Source organism: Amphiura filiformis, chromosome 6 (assembly GCF_039555335.1).
Source record: "Amphiura filiformis chromosome 6, Afil_fr2py, whole genome shotgun sequence".
NCBI classification, from domain to species: domain Eukaryota; kingdom Metazoa; phylum Echinodermata; class Ophiuroidea; order Amphilepidida; family Amphiuridae; genus Amphiura; species Amphiura filiformis.
In genome coordinates, this window is record NC_092633.1 from 28,492,054 (window position 1) to 28,508,736 (window position 16,683).

The 16,683-nt window shown below is 38.6% G+C and overlaps 1 protein-coding gene across 1 annotated transcript in view; it reads right to left on the reverse strand.

Annotated features, from left to right (window-relative positions):
* The window catches only part of LOC140155234 (integral membrane protein 2B-like), a 219,720-nt gene that overhangs the window by 157,729 nt on the left and 45,308 nt on the right, over window positions 1-16,683 (reverse strand). The window contains exon 3 of the mRNA XM_072177988.1: window positions 5,512-5,673. Within this exon, the coding sequence (XP_072034089.1) occupies window positions 5,512-5,673 (162 nt within the window). The remainder of the gene's footprint in view (window positions 1-5,511; window positions 5,674-16,683) is intronic.

Consider the following 16,683-nt stretch of genomic DNA (forward strand, 5'->3'; position numbering starts at 1 on the left):
GCGTAGCCAAAGCATAAGTGATAGCGAGTATTGCAGAACGCGTAACCAAGCGTAATGCTTTGCGTAGAATGCGTAACGGTGCTAATATACTGCATCGCGCTTTGCTGTGCGCTGTGATGCGAGAAGAACATAAAGTTTGTTGCCCAGGCCACTTTATTGCTAATTAATGGTCTTTCACGTGACGCGTTTCAACAAATCACAGTGCGCGATTTTGAATAATGGGTCGTGGAGGTAATAGAATATGCAATAAAATAGTACAGCGAAATGGTAAGAGAATGATTAGATGTAGTGTGTTTGCTCATTTTGCGATTTGAGCAGATTTCTGTATTTATCACATGTACATGGCTCCAGGTTGGCTTCTGCATTATACACCTTGAGCCCATTTGAGCAGTACATATGCTTTACACACTAACATTAATACAAATTTATTCCATACAGGGAACTTTAAGCAATGCCAACAGATCTAAATGAATATCAAATATCAAGTAGCAGTAATTCAAGTCAAGTGAATCTACCAATACCAAGCAAGCGTTTACCTGATGAGCATTTAATAAGTTATTGTGCCAGCACAACCTTTGTGGATCTAATTGCATATGTCCATAAACAAACAATATTATTTGGGAAATAAGGTAGATCCAGCTTTAAATGCCATGGTTTTCAACACTGCGATGAAAGATTTAGTAAAAATCAAAGGAGCATGATGCTAAGATCTTAAAGTTATCATTAAAAATACTGAGTGCCTGCTGTTCAAACTCATGATGTTGGGTTAATTTCAGTAAAAACAGGGTCTGTCTCCGAACTTATTCTTAACAAAACATGCTATGCTATGTTCATGTCATGGGAGCTACCTCAGAGTTAGTTTACCTCTGAGGTACATGTAGTATGAGATAATCCCCTTACTGTGGGTATCTGTCCGCATGGATTAGGGCTTTACTTGGTACTTACTTTGATGACTCCCATAAGTACTTGTCCAAGACATTCTTATTGTTAGTAAATTGGTTAAATCTTGCAGATATTGCACAAGATTTTCTCAAATTTTTTTATGTCTGTCCATTGTTTTATTTCCAAAATGCTTTGATGTAGGATTGGTTTTTATTATTTATTGTGATTATTTGCGTGTCAGTATGTTTCGTTGTTTCTTTCTGTCTTTTTTTCACCTCACAATATTTCTGCAGCTTCATTTAAGGTTAGGAAATATCTGGAAGAGGAGTTAGCTCTGAGCATAGACCCTAGAAAGGAACAGTCTATGCTCTGAGACCACATTTCTGTTGCCAGAAATTGCTCCTGGTTCTTGTAAAATCCCAGTGAACTACATGTAGGAGCAATACTGAAAAACAAATTGCTCCTGGTTCCAGTGCGCTTATTTCAAGGCTTGCACTCTAATCTACCTTAGAGGTTAGCGCTCACTTCTAATGTCATCTGAACAGAAGTCGCCATTCAGAAGGAAAAATGTTATGTTAGTAAACACACTATCTAGGCAAGTGTCATATTATTAGGGCATGTAAATGTAATTGAGTTGGGTATCTTTCAACAGAGTATTGAAGACAATTCTTTTCTGTATAAGACTGATTTGATTTGTATTGTTAGTCCCCAGTTGGGTATGTACATGTACAGTGTACTAAACTTATTCCAGGCGGTGAGCGGCATGACAGACAGAGATGGCAACACAGAAGTGAATTTCACAGTTGCTGTAATCACTGGTATGCACCGTGAGTGATCAAAGCCTAACCAACACAGGAAATTTAAAACTATTATGGTACCTCTCACCCAGTAATAATCAAATTTGTACTGTATTTAATTAATTTGTAAGTTAGTTTGTGGGGTTCATTGTCGAACCCTGATGGTTTTAGCTTGTATTTATATTATTTATTAACATACTTGCTTGTTTTGTGATAAAATAAGCATTTAAAAAATAATCCCATTCAATTACACAGCAGACAAAGGAAAATTCCTGAATTTAGTCAATTCATGCCACACACCACCTGACTTATTCTGTCATGTGATCAAGTAAAGTGAGGGGTCCATGAATTTAATTCTAAATAGTTAATTTAAGGGGTACTACACCTGCCCAATTTTTGTGCCTATTTTTGCATTTTTCTCAAAAATTATAGCACATTGGTGACAAGTAAGATATGTATATAGGGAAAGGACTACAACTCCTGCACTGGAAATTTTATTTCAACACAGACAACAGTTGTGGAGTTACAGTCAAAAATGAGGGAAAACCAATATTTCATCAATAAATCAATAACTACTTGCCTTGAGTTGCTGAATTTCCAGTGCAGTAGTTGTAGTCCTTGCCCCTATAATATACATATCTTACTTGTAATCAATACACTATAATTTTTGAGAAAAATGTAAAAATAGGCACAAAATTGGGCAGGGGTGTAGTACCCCCTTAACCACTGTGCACACCTTGAACAGTTTACTGAAAGGTATCACAATTGAACCTGTCCATACTGAGATCCAAACCAACAGAAACAATTTATAGATTCTCTTATAATCAATTTCACTTGATCCAACATTGTACCTGCATAATGTGAAACAATCTGATTTAATCAAGATCAAGGAATGCAATTTTCAAAATTAAGTTATCATTCACATTTTGCCCAGTATCCAAGTACACTACGGTTGATATCATTTTTTTTTGTAACATTAAATCTAATACTGGAACTAAAATTTGCAACTCACTCTTTTATGACCCCCTCCCCCTATTCCAGGCTATTAGGCGACAAAACAAAAAATAGATCCATTTTGGCAAAAAAACCCACACTAGTATACAAATATTGACTGCTATGAGGGGCATGGTTAAAATTATAGGCCCAAGGTGATCTCAAAACCATGACTATGCCCGAGGCGTAGCCGAGGGCATAGTCATGGTTTTGAGATCACCGGGCCTATAATTTTAACCATGCCCAAAAAAAGCAGTCAATATTTGTTTTATATACCAAATCTTAAGATTCTTGTCATCTGTTTGGTTAAAAGCATCGATTTTGGGAAGAGAAATTAATAGTTTCAATGCGAACGGCACACAGATTACAATCTGCGATTTCTGCGTGATTATAACGCGTGAAAACATCAACGCGTGCGTAATATCATTTTACGCTGGGAAAACGCGCAGTTTGATCATGACGCACATGACCGGTCCATAGTTCATTTCCATGGACCGGTCCATAGTTCATTTTGCGGGCATAGTTAATTCAACGACTGCACTTTCAACCAATCAGATGACAGGAATCTATATATGAGGTATATAACTATTTTTACTTGCAACAGCTTTTAAACAAAGTCCCGAAAACACACACTCTGGGTTGGTCGGGCAAGTAGAACAGCCATTGCTCATTGCCTTTCCACAGTGCTCCACTTTTCAAATTTTTCAATAAATACATAACTGCTGACCTTTCGGTCAGTCAACCACTCACTGAACTCTCTTCACACTAAATACTTTATTACATAAGTATTAAGTGCTAGCTTTTCTCATCTAATTCTGTTCAGTATTGTCTGACTTGTATTAAAAATATCATCTTAGTGAAAATTTATAGACAGCATAGAATGCCACACTACAATGTATCATCACACGCGGGAACACACCTCTGGCAGTGTCTATTAAAAATGCATTAATATTGACCACTTCGCAGTCAATGCTGTGCACTCAAATTGGCTGGGGTGATTGCCATTCAACGTATTCAATTATGCAACGATTCCCAGATTTTACAAGTTAATTTAAAAGTACAAAGGCATGTCAGAAAAGAACTGTCTCTCACATGTGATATGATCGGATCGATCTGATTCATGACTGTTGTTACTATTGTTTTTCCTAAATGAACAATTAGTTTTACTTTTACACAATCTTGTTCAATCGTTGGGTAAGATGGTGTATTTGCCAATTTTTGTCAAAATCAAGCTTTTGGTGGATTGTGAAAATACAGGTTAATGTACATATTTGAATCTATTTTACAAGTCTTAAGGGCCCTGTAACCGACCTTCGCACTTTTTATTGTGGGCCTTGGGAGCACATTAGGCAAACCAAATCGCATTCTGAATAGCAAATTATATAAAATTGATATTTTTAACATTTAGCAGTCCTCATTATATTACATGTAGGACATCTCAAAGGAACACCAGAATCAAATAGACTTTCTCTTTAAGTGCAGTCATTACATGTACTGTCTGTATCACCTTCCTCGGGTCAGTAATTTAGATACAGTTTTTTAATGTATCTCTGAATGACGAGAAGTATAAAAGTATACATTTTCAGAAAGGAAATGATGCAAGGAATCCAACTAGCACAACAGATTCCTGCAAAAATTAGTAGTTTTTGAGAAAATCTCAATGTTTTATTTTATTTGACTGCCTCGAGGAAGGTATACAGAGTATACATTATAGTGTATAGGACAGATTGGGATATCTAGGGTTATTAACCTAATCTTTTCAAAATTGACTGCAAGGTACAAGTATGGCTCTCTGTCCATGAGACTCACAGTTTAATATCCTCCAAAGGACATAATACTCTCATAGTTCATTTACCCACTCTAATTACACCATAGGGGATAGCAGAAGTCTTAAATTTAATCTACATGGTGTTGCAATTATTTCATAAACATTTCCAGGGTTCGGTTTTTGCCGGCAAAAACCTGTTTTTGCCAGCAAAGTGGCAAAAACCTGGCAAAAACTGTTTTTGCCAGTTTTTGCCTGGTTTAAACCGGCAAAAATGGCAAAAACTGGCAAAACTCACATATAGTCACTCAAATATTAAAAAGTGACACAGAAAGCTCATAAACAGTAACACACAACTTTTAACGAATCATTCAACATATTTTTGTCTCCTCAAGTCCTTAAAATGAAAATGTTTTGAATTTGATACATGCCACATTTCGAAAAAATGCACTTGAGCAATGAAAACACATGCCTTTAATTTCTTAATATATTGCTTGTAATTACAAAATCTGGCCTTGTTATACTCTGGAACTTATTTTTGTAACTTAATAATTTGTTTTGAGATGAAAACACTGAACTATAAATCACTTTTTTAGTTTTTGCCATTTTTGCCGGCAAAAACTGTTTTTGCCAAGTGGTTAAAACCGTGGTTAAAACCGCGTTTTTTTCCACCTGCGGCAAAAACCTGCGAACCCTGAACATTTCAAATGATTATTCCTCATTCCTCATGAACAATTCTTAAATTCACCTTTACTGCACATCCAAGATGGCCATTCATGCCATGCCAGCCATCTTGGATGTGCAGGGAAGGGAATATTGACCTTTTCTTAAATCCCATAAGCCTTTGCAGGTAGACCTGTGATGTCGTCACACCGATGTGCACATTGTTACTGTGCACTGCACAGCTTTAAAATGCGCAGTAGGTGTGCGCATCGGCCTAACGTCAAATGACGACACCTCAGGTTTACTCGCAAAGGCTTATGGGATTTGGGCTGAATAGTGCAGAAAGTGTTTTCATCAATTGTAACATTAGAATAGAAGTTAATTGAAATAAAAAGAACAGCTGTGACTTACCACAGTAAAATCATGAAGCACAGTAGCCGGGTGGTTTCCGTTGAATTCCGGGATTTCAAATGTTTCTGATCCGGTTCCAAGATCTGAGGAGATTTGTTCCTTGACGGTAGAATTGACTGATAAGTCTGGATAGAGTCCTACTCCGCACTCACCGTAGGTTGCCTTGATTAGAATAAAAACAAAGAAGCAATAAAGATATGTTGAAATGGTGGAGGCAATATTTGATACCCTTTTTTTAGATACAGGCTATTAAAATAAAGATACAGGCTAATTGCTGTAGAGGTAGTGATGTAACAGGAGTACCATAGCAATGGGTTTACCCTGCACTAGACGTAGACGATACCATACAGTGATAAAAACCTGGATCATAATTTTATAGAATTTTCACATCATGCTGATCATAGGCACCTTAGTGTCTTTGAAAAGAGCGGTATCATAGTCAATCTCACTGCACACATACACCACAGGTGATGAGTGCATCCTGTTTATTATAGTGCAGGGCAATACATTCCACTGTTAAGCCATTGCTATGGTAATTAATCCTGTTACATCACTACTTCTATGGCAAATTTAACAGACAAAAAGACACAAGTTGGCAATGTACTACAGTGTGTTTGTTAATTTCATGAATCAAAATACAGGTTTTAGCTCAAATAATTTGATGCAATGGGAAAATGTTTAGTCCCAAAATGGCCATATAATTTTTTGGAAATTGACTTAAATTTCAAGCAACCCTCCAGTGACCTTTGATAACTGATGCCCCCCTCCCCTCACAACACAGTTTCAGTACTTCTGGTACACACTGTAATGTTGCCAAAAGAAATAGGCAATTGACCATTTCAATCTGTTTATATTCATTTACAAAACCCAGGGACAAATACCTGTAAAAGCATTTATACAATTGTAGTGCAAAAGGCTATTTTGCCATGTTAATTTCTGACTAAAATACTAGTACTATAATGCTGTGTATCATACATATTAAGCCTGGGCCACTTGTATTTCAAGTTGCATATCACCTGCGAAAAAGACTGTCAAAAAGTCCCCAAAGCAAGTACTATGCGGTTATTTTCCTACCCTAAGCAAGCATTTTAGTGTTATGAGCTGTGATGAACAACCCTAAAACTGCTGGTAGCGATCATTCAAGAGGCCTGAAGAAAAAACAACGAAAAAACACACGTTTTGAGGAGTTTTTAGTTAAATTTTACCCATAACGTCATACTTGTGTATCACATCCAGCCATGAAAAAAGACCCTTGTTTTTCTATATGCTGGTGATATACAACTTGAAACACAAGTGATACCTCCTGGGGCACATAAGCAATGCAGCAAACTAAAATTTTGACTTGGATATTGTACTTTTTGTTTGATCAGTTCAAAAGACTAAAAATGTCCATTTATTGAGATAGAGTTTATTCAGAAAAACAAGACACTCATAAAAATAATTACTTTCACGAGAGGCTCTGTCCAATAACATTGGCCTACTAGAAAGCGGTTCTTATCAATGCATGCAATTTAAATGTGAGATTATATTTCCTCATCCAATATTTATTCAGACACAACAATATAATTACACTGTCATACTCTTGAATTTATCTTGCGCACTTGATAAAATAAATTCCACTTCAAGAAAGATGGTCGAGTTGACTATCCAGATGGTCAACTGCATTAACACCCAGAGGGGTTTTTGCTATCGGAAGGGAGGAGAGAACAAGCGAAAAAGGAGAGAAGATGAACAATAAAGTCACTTGGTACCCCCGGGATTCGACACCTCATGCCAAGCAGGCGATCACAGACCTGTAGCCATGGGGGGGGTTGCTGGCGGGCCACTTAGGCGATTGCGTCATCACATCATGTGAGATGCACGCATGCTTACAGGTTTTCCATGTTGTTGTTGGATTCTGCTGGATTTTGCAGTGTTAAAGTCACATTCAGCTCCAGATATTTTTTACAAAGGGGAGTGACCTGATCAACAGCCTCACATCCCACATTTTTCTTCATCAAAGCTGAATTGGTATCAGAAGAAACTAGAAAATCCTCACTCGAAACTAATGACACAAAATTCGAAACACAAAAATCATTAAAAAAACACAAAAACACATTGAAATCTTTAATTTGTTATAGTATTTTGAGTTCTGATTTGGCTGGTAAGCGTACCTAAGTTGAGCATGGTTTCTGATTTTGACTTTTATTTATCTTTCTTTACATAAAAACTTAGTGACAGGGGCCAGGGCCAGCAGAATCGTATGCCAGGATGATATTAATTTTATAAAAGTCTTCATGAATCAAAGAATACTTCAAAACATCAAAGCAATAACCTAAAATAACTATATACTATTTATCCAATAATTGTCCTGCAAAGTTGATACAGTCAAATAAATTATTTCGGATGATATCAAATATAAAATATCTTCTTATGTAAGTCACATCAGGTCTCTAAGTAATTGACGGCACCAGCAGCAATTGCCGTGAATGCCCCTCAGGGTTGTTGTGCGCTCCATTTCGACGGCACCCATTGATTTTTCGGGGGGCATTTGTGGGACAAAGTGAATTTTAGGTGGGGGCAAAAGCCGCAAAATTAACCAATTTTGCACAAAATTGCCACAAAAAGTGGACATTTTATAATTTAGGTGGTTTTCTTTTTGGGGGGGGGTGGGCAAGAAAAATATTTTTGGGGCAAATTCTCCCTTTCCCCCTCCCCCTCCCCCAATAGACAAATAAATATATAATAAATACATAAATTCATCGGGACTCAATTTGCATGTCACTTTTTCATGTTTAAATTTACTTTTGAAAATAGAATTTTGCGGTTCTCGGGTTGCGCGATTCTTTCCGGCCACAATGCCTCCACCTAAACGCACATCATTTTAACCAGAGCGATTTCACTTGGAGCTGGGGAAAATATTCCAAATTCAAAAAAATAATAATAATAATAAAATAAAATATGCATATGAGCTACCAAATTAGCATATTTTGCAATGAAAACATAGTGCAATTTGAAGACCATCCATTGTCAGCCCTCCACCAAGTCACATCACTAGAATATACCTTACCAGCTCGAAAAATTGTACTTGCAACTACATCATTCTTGCAAGTTGCAACCCCAAACAGGCAGACAGAAGGAATTTTATGCAAACGAGCTACCAAATTAGCATATTTTGCGACAAGATCTTACTGGAATTGATGGCCACTAATTACCACCCTCCATCAAATCATATCACAAAACAATGTATGTCTTACCAGTTCCAAGAAATTGCCCTTGCTACATCGGACAGACAGGCGAATAACAGAATGACGGACGGACAGACAGCCCGGGAACATAATACCTCTGATGGAGTCATAAAAATGCCTTGACGCCATGCCCTTTGAAAATGGCTAAAACTGCCTTGGTGCCCTTCCAAATCAAAGGCAAGATACTACTTGCCCTTTAAAAACTGCCTTGCCCCTCACTGCATCACAATTTTCTCTTCTTCAACTCGTTCTCATATTGACTTGTTTTGCTCACTTGTTTTCCATTGAGAATACTAAAGAAACAAACATTACAAGTTGGCAACAATATCAATTTCAATACCCACCCAGTGCAAAATCAATCCTACTTTTATTCATTGACGTCCAAATATGATGATATTCAGACTTCAAATTACAAAACATGTATCAGGTTATCACTATTGAAATAGGACAAAATCAAATTTACATAAAAGTGAAATGGACACGTTGGCCTTGTAACGTAACTGTAGCATGTTTTTTCCCAATCTCTTATATGTAATTGAGCCCTGGCTGTGGTTTACAGTTTGCCTGGATTGCAGAATTGGTATATTCCATAAATATCATGTATATAAAGTCGGCAAAAGGTACCAGTTATGTTCACCCCTGTATATCCTAAACAAAGACAAATAAGTCACTTGGTACCCTCAGTATTCGAACCTCGGACCCCGCGCATGCCACACAGAAGATCACCGACCTGTAGCCACGGTGGTTAGGCCGGCCTGGCCAGCGATTCCCTGGGTATTATGAATAAGGCTGATTACATCATCGCATCACATGGAATGTATGCATGCGCAGTAACAGTGAGCATGAGTGAGGGTTAAGGATAGTCCTTAACCATAATATTACGACCATATTTGTCGATATAAAAGTGTCACATTTCTATTTTTGCTCGTTTACTAAGGCTAATCTTTTTTTTTATCACAAATTTTTACAGGCCCACATTTGGGCATTTGATCTTAAATACAAGGGTTATGACAAATTTAATAAGAAATTACGTTTTTAAAAGCTAGATTGTCTCAGCATCAGGTCAACTTGGGCTTTCATGTGCAGTCAAGTCCTGAGGATTATACTCTGCTTTCCACTTGAGACTTCTCAAGTCCTCTTGAAAGTCTTGGCCTTTCTTTAGGCTATTGATTTGGGTCATGGTATTGGGATGATGTAGGGGTTGTTGTGTTGTTATAGCCCAGATTCCTGTCCATTCAGCTGTCACTTTAGTGGGGTGCATCCAATCAGGTCTTGGCTTATTTCCACTTCCTTTGTGGTGTCCATATCTTTCTTAAATAGTGAGGCACTTGCATTTGTTCCTCCGATCATACAAAACAAAAAAATCCCACCCACCCTCCTCTTGGCCCCCCCCCCCCTGGTAAAATGTGATACAGAAGTCAATTCTTGCGTGTCCAGTCTGTATGGCTGGCTTGTTGTACACATTTTCCAATAATTCTTTGTATTGTGTTATTATTAATATTTATTTGAAGATAAACAATTTTGTATTCTTGCTGTCATTGCCATTGGTTATTGCTATAATTTATATTATGTCTTAAATGCTATGAAAGTGCTATAAAATCTATCTTTATTTATATCAATTATATTTATGTCAAAATGGATATAAAATGGTTGAATGGTTATAAATAGCTTATTAAATGGTCCTCATGATCGCGAGGGCAATGCTGAGTCTATTCCTTGCTTTGTTGTGTTTTCCTGATATCTCGAGACAATTACTTTTAAGTATTACATTATTTATGAGTGATGACAACGTTAATTGACAGAAGGTAAGCACAAGCATCACGTCCACCATAGAATAAAAAAAAAAAAAAAAACACTTTGCCATTATAAAAGACTTTTAGTGGTTTGAATTAAGGAACTAAAGTGTTTCTTGATTACTTTAAAAATAGCAATAGTGAATAATGATTTATAATAATAAATATTAACAAAATAAAGCGCAGTGATTTATAGTGCGCTACACACAGGCACAACGACGTCGATCCACAAGCCTCAGCACACTTTACAGGTTGTCGCTGACCACTACGGCCCCACATCATTCCATAAACCATTAAAAAACAATACAGGAACTTTGCTGCTTCAAGAGCGCACACCCTAAACATCCCACAAATAACCTTCGCAACCAGGATCAGATCCTAGAGCTGCGTACGGGTTACAACGAGACAAATTAGCAGTAAGTTCCTTGTAAGCTAACCCAATTTTACCACGAGAGCGTAGCACTGGCTTCTGTGCTGTACTCTGATACCTGTATGATGATTTTCCAACTGTAGCTCCGCTCGGTGCTCGCTCCGCTCTCTATTCGAGAGGTGTCGCGGTTTGTGGAACGGGGCTAGTTCTACAAGAGCGTACTAGGCACCGCCAGGGTTCAAACCCGCAGCCTCTCGCACTACAGTCGAACACCTTAACGATTGAGCTAACTTGACTGCTGTATAAATTATTATGACTTATATAACTAGACTGCTGTATAAATTACTATGACTTATAACAAAAAGTAAACATCGCAAGATTTCATGGATATTTACTAAAGTACTTGTATTTCCATTTTCCATAAGATTTCTTAAAGCGGGCTGAAAACCGAAATGCAAAATGCGGTTTTTAAATTTAGGTAGGTCAACACTTAACCATACAGGAAAGTCTAACTAATATAGGAATAAATTGCTTTAGTTTCTTGACGGATGTGACGTCACAGGCATCGGTCGCATCTCTTTTTGCTCCCGCGAAGCTTTGAATTAAATCTTCGCAATTTTCTGATTTCCTTTGGCCATCCGGCAATAATTTTTGTGGATTTGCGTTGTATAAACCTTGCTCCTCAATTATGTTGGCAAATTTCTTCGATATTGCTGACTAAGATGTTATTTTATGAACTTGAATGATCCTGGGGTACTTCAGTGTACAGTCGCCATCTTGACTCGTGTGTTGAAATCTATCGGGGATCTACGATAGTGATTGCATGCAGCTTTGCGCTGCTTTACTCCCGGGATATCACTGGACTTTTCTTTGGCCACTATCCTCTCTGTATCATCTTCATGCTGGACAGTTACGGTAGGATCTTTCCATTATTTTTGTAGCCTATGTTACCGAACTTATACATGTAGCAATGGCGAGACGACGATCTGTCAACAAACATCGTGACCATGATAATATGCTCTCGCTTATTGTTCTTCTAGTGGCAAAACTGCTAGTATTCCATCATCTTGTGGCAGTTAGTGATTTGCAATCAGATGTACATGTTACAAATTACCCTCCTTTCAATTTTATCCCATTTGATTTAAACCAAACTCACAATGGTTATGGTAGAAATACATGTAGTATGCATACAGGTGTAGAAACAGAACATGTTACTCCCGACGAATATGCTGAACTTGTCAACTGTGTAAAAAGTATCTCAAATGTGTCGCATGATATGTATGTGCGTGCGCCCCCCCCTCTTATGTCTTGCACCAAGAAGCCCTGATACTGGGCTCTCTCCATCAAACCATGACAAATTCCATCATCATGATGAACTCATTCTGTCCAAACTCGTCTCTTTTGATGTATATCATGTATACCAAAACATGCAAAATTATGGTATGCGTACAGGTGTAGAAATAGAACCTGATTATCTCCGAAACAAATATGTTGAACTTGAAACTCGTGCAGCAAGCACTCCAAATGTGTCGCATGATATGTATGTGCATGCGCCCTCTCCATCTTGTTTTGCACCGAGATGTCCTGATACTGGGCTTTCTCCATCTGATCATGACAAAGTTCATGAACCCATTCTGTCCAAATCCATCTCATTTGATGTAAACCAAAACATGCAAAATTATGGTATGCATACAGGTGTAGAAATAGAATCTGAATATCTCCAAATGAAACATGTTGAACTTGAAACTTGTGCAGCAAGCACTCCAAATGTGTCGCATGATATGTATGTGCATGCGCCCTCTCCATTATGTCTTGCACCGAGATGTCCTGATACTGGGCTTTCTCTATCTGAGCATGACAAATTTCATGAACTCATTCTGCCCAAATCCATCTCATTTGATGTAAACCAAATACAATATTATGGTATGCATACAGGTGTAGAAATAGAATCTGAATATCTCCAAAAGAAACATGTTGAACTTGAAACTTGTGCAGCAAGCACTCCAAATGTGTCGCATGATATGTATGTGCATGCGCCCTCTCCATTATGTCTTGCACCGAGATGTCCTGATACTGGGCTTTCTCTATCTGATCATAACAAACCCAATGAACTCACACTGTTCAAATTCATCCCCTTTGATGTAAACCAAAATTACGGTATGCATAGGGGTGTAGAAACAAAATCTGGTACTCTTCAAAACAAACATTTTGATCTTGAAATCTGTGAAGAAAGTGTTTCAAATGTGTCGCATGATATGTTTGTGCATGCGCCCTCACATTTATGTCTTACATCAAGAAGCCCTGATATTGGGCTCTTTCCTCATGAACATGACAAATTCCATGAACTCAATCAGCTCAAACTCATCTCATTAGATGTAAACCAAATATATGGTATGCATACAGGTGTGGAAATAGAATCTGGTACTCTCCAAAACAAACATATTGAACTTGAAATCTGTGAAGAAAATACCTCAAATGTGTCGCATGATATGTATGTGCATGCGCCCTCCCCTTTATGTCTTACATCAAGAAGCCCTGACACTGGGCTCCCACCTCCAGATCATGACAAATTCCATGAACTCATGCTGTCCAAACTCATCTCATTTGTTGTCAACAAAATGTACGATATGTAGACGGGTGTTGAAACTGGTGTTCTAAATGTTACATGTGTTCAAGGTGAAAATTATACTAAACACAAGTGTATGTTATATGAAACCTTTGAATCCTCTCTATCATATTACAGTAGCCTGCACACAGGTGTTATAACTTGTTCCAAAGGTAATTATGCTGAACTCATTAATTGTACTGAATACATTCCATTCATCTCGCATCCAAAACAAACTTATTATGATAGTACGCATACAGGAGCTGAAAGCAGTGCCCCTAAAGCCACATGTGTTGAGCTTGAAATCTGCACAGAAAGTATTCCACACATATGCGTGTCGTGTGATACGTTGGTGCCCTCCATATGTCTCATACAAAGAAGCTTTGTTACAAGTTGTTTTCCATCTTATGTTAACCAAAACAAGGCTAACATAAACAACCTGTACCTGTACGTGCTGAATCTCCTTGAATTTACATTCTCTCTTTTTGCCAAATGTTCCCAACATGCATGCAACCAAAACCAGCTTGCAATGTGGAGCTTTAAACTCCTTGTTAGTAAACAACAAAAACTAACCCATGCGTGGGGTTTGGCATTTTGATTCCAAAAATACCAGTCACTTGTTATTGATATTATTACTTAGTGGGCAAATTGAAACAAACCCTGGCCCTCAAGTTTTGGAGTACAAATGTGGCGTTTGCCAGTCAGAGGTTGGTAATGATGCTCAAGCGTTAATCTGTGACAAGTGTAACTTCTGGTGTCACACCGAGTGTGTTGGTTTATCTGATCAAAACTATAATGACCTGATGAACACATCTGGTAGCTTTTCCTGGGTGTGCTATCAATGTGGCTGTCCAAATTTTGATAGCTCTGTTTTTGGAACCAGATCCATAGAGTTGTCAAATCCATTCTCTACACTAAGTGATTCTATCATTGACATTCCAGGTGGTGATTACCCCAAAACATCCACCCCAACTGATACAAACCATGAGCAACAATTCAGGAGTTTTCTCCTCCCAAAAACCGTAGCAACAAAATCAAGACAATGATTATAAACTGTAATGGGCTGAAAGGTCAAAAGAAACAGGCAGCCTTTCGTGCCTCAGTGGATCATCACAATCCTGATATCATCCTGGGCTGTGAGTCAAAAATCAGTCAAGATATGGCTACATATTCCATATTCCCAGACAATTACGCCATTTACAGGAAAGATAGAGACTCAAACGGGGGAGGCGTATTTATTGCTGTCAGAGACACTCTCATAACTGCTGACATACCAGACTTAGACTCAAACTGTGAAGTAGTGTGGGCAAGCTTACAGTTCTCAGACACCAAATCACTGTATATTGCCAGCTACTATGGCCCACAAACTAACAAAGCTAAATCTCTTGAAGAGTTAGCCAAGTCCTTGTCTACTGTGTACTCTAAACAGAGATCTAAGCTCCCAAATGTCATCATCGGGGAGATTTCAACCGCTGACATAAATTGGGATTCATGGACAACCACCAATCCAAAAACAGCTAGTGAACACAGAAGCTTCTTGAGCTTTTTACTTGAAAACTCACTCTCCCAACTTGTCACAAAGGTCACTAGACCTATATCCAATAGTATATTGGATTTGATCACCACCACAAATCCACACTTGGTGAGCAACATCATTGTGAGCTCAGGTATATCGGACCACGATATAGTCACCTTTGACATAAACATGAAACCAAAATACCAGGTTAAACCACCCAGGAAAATTTATAACTTCCTGAAAGCTGATGAAAGTGTTTTAAATGAAAAGGTAGCAGCATTCACACAGGAGTTTCTTGCATCAAATCCCTCTCTAAATACTGTGGACACAAACTGGGAGAAAATAAGAAATTGCTTGTATGAAATCATGAATGACCATGTCCCATGGAAAATGAGTAATGGAAAGCGTCATCTCCCTTGGATCACTCGTGACATCAAGCGATGCATGCGGAAAAGAGACACTCTCTACAGCAAGGCACGTAAACATCCAAGTGACCAATCCTGGAGAACATTCCGCCAATATCGGAACAAAGTGACCTCATTGGTTCTAGCACACCAAGAATACGTCAACAACATCATTGGTGCCAACATTGTAGAGAAACCAAAATCATTCTGGTCATACGTGAAGCTCATGCGAACTGAAAATCTTGGAGTACCAACACTCAGAACTGACACAAAACTCTGCACAACTGACAAAGATAAAGCTGAAGCTCTCAACACACACTTCAAATCTGTCTTCACTTGCAGAACCAAAGACCAACATACCTGATAAGGGATCTCACCTCATCCATCAATATCGGTGCTCACCATAGGCTTGGAGGGAGTGGAAAAACAACTTTCATCACTGAACCCAACCAAGGCTTGTGGACCAGATGAACTGCCTGCCAAGCTCTTGAAGATGGTCGCACATGAACTAGCACCTGCACTCAGATTTCTTTTTCACCAATCCTACACCCTGGGCTGCGTACCAACCCAATGGAAACAAGCTCTGGTCACGGTATACACAAGAAAGGTCTAAAATCCGACCCTGCAAATTACAGACCCATTTCACTTACTTGCCTGTGTTGCAAAATAATGGAACACATTGTACTCAGCCATGTTTCCAAGCATCTCAACGCAAATAACATCTTGCTTGACTCTCAACACGGGTTTAGGGAGAGGCTGTCACCGGTAACACAACTAATTACATCTTGCCATGACTGGTCTTACACTCTCCAAAATCGCGGCCAAGCTGGACGTAGTGTTGCTAGACTTTAGCAAGGCGTTTGATAAAGTTCCACATCATCGTTTATCCGCCAAACTAAACTTCTACGGCATCAGAGGTCCGACTTTGGAATGGGTCAACTCCTTTCTGCACAACAGAGTACAAGCTGTGTCAGTAACGGTTCTCACTCCAGCTGGGGCAATGTTACATCAGGTGTGCCCCAAGGATCGGTACTTGGACCAGCCCTCTTCCTGTTGTACATTAATGATATCCAAGAGAAGATCCAGTCAAGTATCGCCTGTTTGCAGGCGACAGTATTGTGTATCGGGAGATTAAGAGCGAAGAAGACCATCGCATCCTGCAGAGAGTCTCGAAGTCCTCGCTGACTGGTCGTCCACCTGGCTTATGCAGTTTAACATCAGCAAGTGTGCCATTCTCTCCATCACCAAGAAACGCAT